Raw genomic sequence first — 6,762 nt, 5'->3', positions numbered from 1 at the left:
AAAAAAACAGACCCAGGAAACTACAGACCTATCAGCCTGACCTCAATACCGGGGAAGATTCTAGAAAAGATAATCAAGCAACGAATCACCAAACACCTAGAAGCAAACAAAGTAATAACCAAAAGCCAACATGGGTTTGTCAAAAACAGATCATGCCAGACTAATCTTATCGCATTCTTTGACAAAATTAGTAGACCAGAGGAATGCTGTCGATATAATTTACTTGGACTTCAGTAAAGCATTTGATAAAGTAGACCATAACCTACTACTAGATAAAGTAGAAAAATGTGGGTTAGACAGCACCACCACCAGATGGATTCGTAACTGGCTGACCAACCGCACTCAACGTGTAGTCCTCAACGGAACTACATCCACATGGAGGGAAGTATGCAGTGGAGTACCCCAAGGCTCTGTTTTAGGCCCAGTACTCTTCAACATCTTCATCAATGACTTGGACGAGGGGATAGATGGGGAACTCATCAAATTTGCAGATGACACCAAGCTGGCAGGAATAGCCAACACTCCAGAAGATAGGCTCAAATTACAGAAAGATCTTGACAAACTTGAACATTGGGCGCTATCTAACAAAATGAAATTCAACAGTGAAAAAAGTAAGATTCTACATTTAGGCAAAAAAACCAAAATGCACCAGTACCATATATGTGGTACCTTGCTCAATAGTAGTACCTGTGAGAGGGATCTTGGAGTCCTAGTGGATAACCATTTAGATATGAGCCAGCAGTGTGCAGCAGCTGCTAAAAAAGCCAACACAGTTCTGGGCTGCATAAACAGAGGGATAAAATCAAGATCACGTGAAGTGTGCCACTTTATAATGCCTTGGTAAGGCCACACTTGGAATATTGCATCCAGTTTTGGTCTCCACGATGTAAAAAAGATGTTGAGACTCTAGAAAGAGTGCAGAGAAGAGCAACAAAGATGATTAGAGGACTGGAGGCTAAAACATATGAAGAACGGTTGCAGGAACTGGGTATGTCTAGTTTAATAAAAAGAAGGACTAGGGGAGACATGATAGCTGTGTTCCAATATCTCAGGGGTTGCCACAAAGAAGAGGGAGTCGGGCTGTTCTCCAAAGCACCTGAGGGTAGAACAAGAAGCAATGGGTGGAAACTGATCAAAGAAAGAAGCAACTTAGAACTAAGGAGAAATTTCCTGACAGTTAGAACAATTAATAAGTGGAATGACTTGCCTGCAGAAGTTGTGAATGCTCCAACACAGGAAATTTTTAAGAAAATGTTGGATAACCATCTGACTGAGATGGTGTAGGGTTCCTGCCTAGGCAGGGGGTTGGACTAATTATGTTAACATCTTGATCACTATGCAACTTTGGTTCTCTAAACTGTTTCCATTTCCCCCTTCAATGAGAGAAATATCTATATGCTTCAGGAAACTGTATGTAAAGGTTTAACATTGATTGTAATATAGAATGTTCTATTCTGACTATGGAATCCTTTTATAACAAATTGTCATTCCTATAGCAACTTGGAATTCGTTACATTTTTGGGACAAGTATAAATGAAGCATTAACTATTTTTATTAGCAGTTTCTATTAGTGATTGTTGTTTTTACAATTATAATTTAAATACAGATTATTCAAATAGAAAAAAATACAATTCAGTCACGAGATCCAAAATTAGCATTTTATTCAGAACATTGGGGTCAGGGGTGTATCATTTATATTCTTGTACATAATACAGAGGCAAAGCTGTTGTCAAACATCTTTCTGGTTGTTTAACATACTGTGTAGTTACTCGAGCCGTAAGGATAAGGCTACCTCTTGACTTTTCAGTCTTTCTTTTTCTGTCTCTCTCACTTTCTCTCCCCTTTCTTTCTCTCGCTCTCACACAGTTTTTGTTTATTTGTTTTTGGTAGAAATTATGTAAAACATTTGTGCTAAGAACTTTTTGCCCACCCCAAACAAATAAAACAAACAAAAAATTAATTTAAAAAACTCAAACCTTGAGTACTCTAACTACAGCTCAACAATTGAATCAATGTCACTTGTTTGCAACCTGTTTGTAAATACTTTACCCATAACAAAAGATATAAACATGCAAAAACCTGAATCCATAGTCCAAATAATACATACACGTGTTTGGAAGTTTCAGCACTTCCCAGAGACTATGCTAATAAAACATTATGTACACATATCATTTTTACAGTGAAGTGGGAAAAAAAGTACTGGAAAATGCTTTAAAAAAATGTGTATATGGATTAAGACCAAAATGTGTCAAACATTCTATCATAAGAAAAGAAAATCAGTTCTGCTACAAACTGGTGATATGAAAACTCCCTTTATTTGCAACCAGCTGCATAAGATTTAGAATTTTAGTGAAAAACCCTAGCATCTAAAACTAGAAGTATTGTACATTTTTTTCATGGCCTTCTTCCCCCACATGTCCCCAATAACAAAATGTTCCCATGAGGTTTTTTTCAATTTTGTTGTTTTAATAAAAGCAATGCAATGTAACAAAAGCATGTTGAAGCATATTGGTGACTGCACTTTCTCCCCATCCCCAATGTAATTTTTCTTCATTTTTCATAAATCAGTACCATTTAAAGCCTTAAACATAAAATTAATTCCAATCTGAAAAAGGTACAAAAAGGCACATAAAATCCCAGTGCTTCTGTACTGTAAAATTCAAGTGTAACTGAGCTCAATTGTTTGTTTTCCTTTTTTTTTCCAAACAGCATTGGATGACTGATATTCCCAGTGAGCCCAAATAGGTTTGCAGCCTATGCCAAAGCCTTCAGTAAGCACTTGTGCTAGTAGACTACAAAGTTAAAGCCTAGCTTCTGTACGCTTGTTGGGAATACCAGTGAAAAGGTTTGTACTTGTCCAAATGCAACGCTGGCCACTATGGCATTCAGTCATCACCTCCCCCGTACATATCAGCAAGTTTCTTGAAACGTGGACCCCAGTCATTTAGATAATCATAGTCTTGCTCGCCACCACTACTTGAAGAGTTGAGGGAGCTCAAAGATCCAGCAGTGGAACCACTTCCCTCATAGTCAAAGACTAGAAGAGAGTCATATGGAGGAGCTGTAGGGTCATTGTCTGCAGCTTTAAGTCCCTGTAAACAATTAGGAGGAAAAAAATACAAGAAAGAAATTAAGAACACTACCCAATAATTTCTCACATGAATTATGCAGATCCAAACTTGAGTGATTACTCCATGAGAAAATGCCTGGATTAGCAGCAGGTCCAGGAATAACTGAAGTGTAAGGAGAGCTATAATTACTTGCTTATCCTTCCTGCCTCTCACTCTATATAATTTCTAATCATTAAAGAGATTGGAAGACTTTATGTCTACACAACAAGAATAAATAAATACTGTCAAAGAATGCCATGTGAATATGAATGTCCACCAGTTATAATGTTCTTTCAATCTAGTTCAACAGTTTTAGCTATTTAACACATTGCAAATTATTAATAGCTGGCATGAAAATATTCATTGTGAGTTAAATGGCAATCTTGTTATGTGTCTCTTGAATTTTTAAATTGAAAACTAAACAAGAACCAGTAAGAACTAAGTTTACAAATTAGACGCAAATAAGAAGTAGGTTTCATCTGTCCACATAAAGATACCATTCAATCCTTTCATGCTTTAAAAAAAAGGTACAATTTTGGAACAGAATTGAGGACATTTTTAAAATCTTTTCACTCTCAAGATATTGACTACAAAGAAATCAGCAAAAATCTCAGAAATCTTCCAAAGATATACTACAAAGAAAACCCTAAGTGCAATTTGTTAAATTCTGTGCTTTATAGTAATTGATAAGGCTTGCTTGGTATGTACACAAATAATCTAAAGCCTTTGCAAATAAACTGCAGGTTTTAAAAACAGTGAAGTGCTATTGTATTAAAACCCACTACACTGAAAATATTTTTTAGCTTTTGTCAAATTGGACAAAAACTAGGGCCTCTTAGTTCAGTATCCATTGCTGGCCTTGGATGATGTACAATTTCTTACGCTATTTGAGTTTATAGGATAAAACTATAAAAAATTCAATGTTCTAGAAAAGGCACTTCATGTACAAACTGTCTTTTAGGAAAAAAAGGCAACAAAGCTAGTTTTACAAAGATGTGGCTAAAGGCTCAAAATCTGCATTATGGGAAAGTTAAATTTTGTCCATTTCATGCTCTAAACAACTGATGTATATGTGATATAAAATATGATTATAAAAATTTAAACACTAGAACACTGAAAAAAGAACAGATTAATATTTCATGGATGTTGTCTAAAAAGTTAATTTTGAAAAAGCAGCACTCCCCAGATTGTTAGAAAAAAATGCTAGTATGACATAATTCCTTGATATAATTTCCCATTTGTTGATTGACAAATAGAGATCATTGATCCCAAACCCCACCTATTGAAAATCCAACAGGTATTGAACTGTACTAAAATGCAGTGCATTCGTAAAACTGTGTTTTACGTATCAAAATGACAGGCATTTGTGATGATATAAGTGCATTCTTGCATTACAAAGTCTTATCTAAGTCCACAAATTGCAGCATCTTTATGACATCAAACATGTGCCATTTGTCTCCTTTATTCCCCCTGCTTCAGAGATGCTGTGGGCTCCTCAGTGCTCTCTAAGCTTCACTATTTTCTTGGAGACGTGGTAACCTGGTAACTTCGTCACTAATGTTACCTAGTTTGGTAATGAAATGAAATAACTAAGCTCTGAGAGCATCAAGGACTCCATATTTCAATCTTTAGCTATTAGTATGACTAATACCAATGCAGAAAAGTTAATTGATTCATTGGTTTTCCATTTAAATAAATTAAATGCTTTTGAACTTAAAAGCCATATTTATATCTACAACATTGTAACTATCAACAATTCCTTAAAAAAATTATTATTCTTTAAAAATAAACACTGTTCATAATCAGTACATATTAGGCCTAGTAGGTCCTAAAGGCATATGTTTTCCCTCCTTCTCCAGCTTTCAATTTACCTCATTAATGAAATCTCCAATGTCCCCAGGATGAGGAGCTGCTGATCTAACTGGATATTGAGGTTCTGCATGTATAGGTCTTTCATCAAGTCGCCTTATTCCAACAGGTTTGATGGCATCTGGTTCTAAAGTATCAGGTTGCTGGAGCTGACTTAAATCATAATCCTGTAAATAATACATAAAATATTTATATACTGCTTTTTCATTCAAGAACTTGGTCTGGATCAGTGGTTCTCAAACACTTTAGTCTCAAAATCCTTTTATATTCTTAAAGAAGATTGAGGACTTCAAAGATCTTTGGTCTATGTTTGCTAGATTCTATCAATATTAAAAAATTAAAACTCAGAAATTTTAAAATGTTTATTTTATTTGCAGACCTCTGAAAAGATGTTGGGATCCTCATTTTGAGGATGTTGTTCATCCCATTTTGAGAACAATTTGAGACTACATTTTAAGAAATGGCTTCTTTTAGACTCATAGAGGTTAATTCCTATCTTTTGTAATACAGGCATTCCAAACACCTCAGCTGCAATCCCCCACCCTCCAAACAGTGTTGCCTTCAGTGAGAAAGGTGGCATACAAGTTTGATAAATAAATAAATAAGTCCTATAATACTTTAAACAAGTATTTTAATCACTATTATGTCAACTAGCAAGTGTAAGGAAAGCTATGTGGGGTGGGGGAGAACCAAATTTTCTTGGCTGTTCTGACTAGCTTTTAAGAAGATATCTTATCAGTGCTTTACTTGCATTAACATGCTTTTTGAAGTTTTGCTTTCTAATGCTTTGCACAGCTTTAGTAATTAGGTCTGCTGGACCCTTGGGGTGGGTAGAATGTCCTGTGTGTGAAAAGCTGAAGCACACATTAAGTAATTTCCATTCCTGTCTTGAACATAGAGATCATTTCAGACTCCAGGATATGCAAGTCTTCATGGAACAACAACTTATATTCTAATTTGTCTTTTAAAAGCTGAATCCTCCATGAAGAAATTATTACAGTTATACACCTAAAAAATGGATAAACTGTGGTAGAAGAAATCCACTTTTGAAAAAAAAAAATGGTGCAGCTCTGTAGAAAATAACTGTATCAAACGGAGAGTATGAAATTAGAACCATTTTACCAGAACATTTGCCAAACAAAAGAACTTTCTACAAAATCCAAAACAAAAACATTAGGTTTTAAGGTAAAACTCTTGGGCATATCCTCACTGGTTTAATCAGTACCTCATTAACAAACTTGGATTCCTAGTCAGAAAATGTATTACTGGCAAGTTCAATAATATCTCTCTTAGGAATCTATTATGCATGGGGATTATTTGATTTTGATCCACTCTTGATCATCATTTTTAGACTGCAATAGCACCTTCCTAATTTATAAATGTTTTATATCATGATATATGATGCTGAAGCTTCTTGTGAAAGACTAAAATAATTAATTTCCATTCAGTTGCTGTTTTTGTGTTTTCTGATATATTTTAGGCTTCTTCTACTAGACACATGCCCAGGTGATTCTATCCTTCATGTTGAATTCCTATTTGAGAATCATTCAAAGGAAAGTGATTAGTGAACAGCCAATTGATCATCTATTTGGGCGATGTAAATATCTGAAGGGCAAACATTTGGAGCGTGCCTGGATGTACATGTAGTACATGCCAGGATACTTTAAACCAAAATGTCTTCTTCCCTGATTACACTGGAGGACAGTTGTATAAAGACAGGAAAAACTGCTACATGTAAGCTCATTTAAATTCTGAACCATATCTTTCTCTCTGATTCAGATAA

The 6,762-nt window shown here is 35.2% G+C and overlaps 1 protein-coding gene across 1 annotated transcript in view; it reads right to left on the bottom strand.

Moving 5' to 3' along the window:
* Positions 1-1,644: 1,644 nt before the first annotated feature.
* CDH2 (cadherin 2) overlaps positions 1,645-6,762 on the bottom strand; it is a 169,089-nt gene continuing 163,971 nt past the window's right edge. The window contains exons 15-16 of the mRNA XM_058177125.1: positions 4,982-5,146; positions 1,645-3,092 (exon numbers count right to left, since the gene is read on the bottom strand). Of these exons, the coding sequence (XP_058033108.1) occupies positions 2,886-3,092; positions 4,982-5,146 (372 nt within the window). The 3' untranslated portion in view covers positions 1,645-2,885. The remainder of the gene's footprint in view (positions 3,093-4,981; positions 5,147-6,762) is intronic.

This window comes from Ahaetulla prasina, chromosome 3 (assembly GCF_028640845.1).
Source record: "Ahaetulla prasina isolate Xishuangbanna chromosome 3, ASM2864084v1, whole genome shotgun sequence".
Lineage (NCBI taxonomy): Eukaryota > Metazoa > Chordata > Lepidosauria > Squamata > Colubridae > Ahaetulla > Ahaetulla prasina.
The sequence above is the reverse complement of the archived record's forward strand: the minus strand, read 5'-3'. Positions and strand labels throughout refer to the sequence as shown.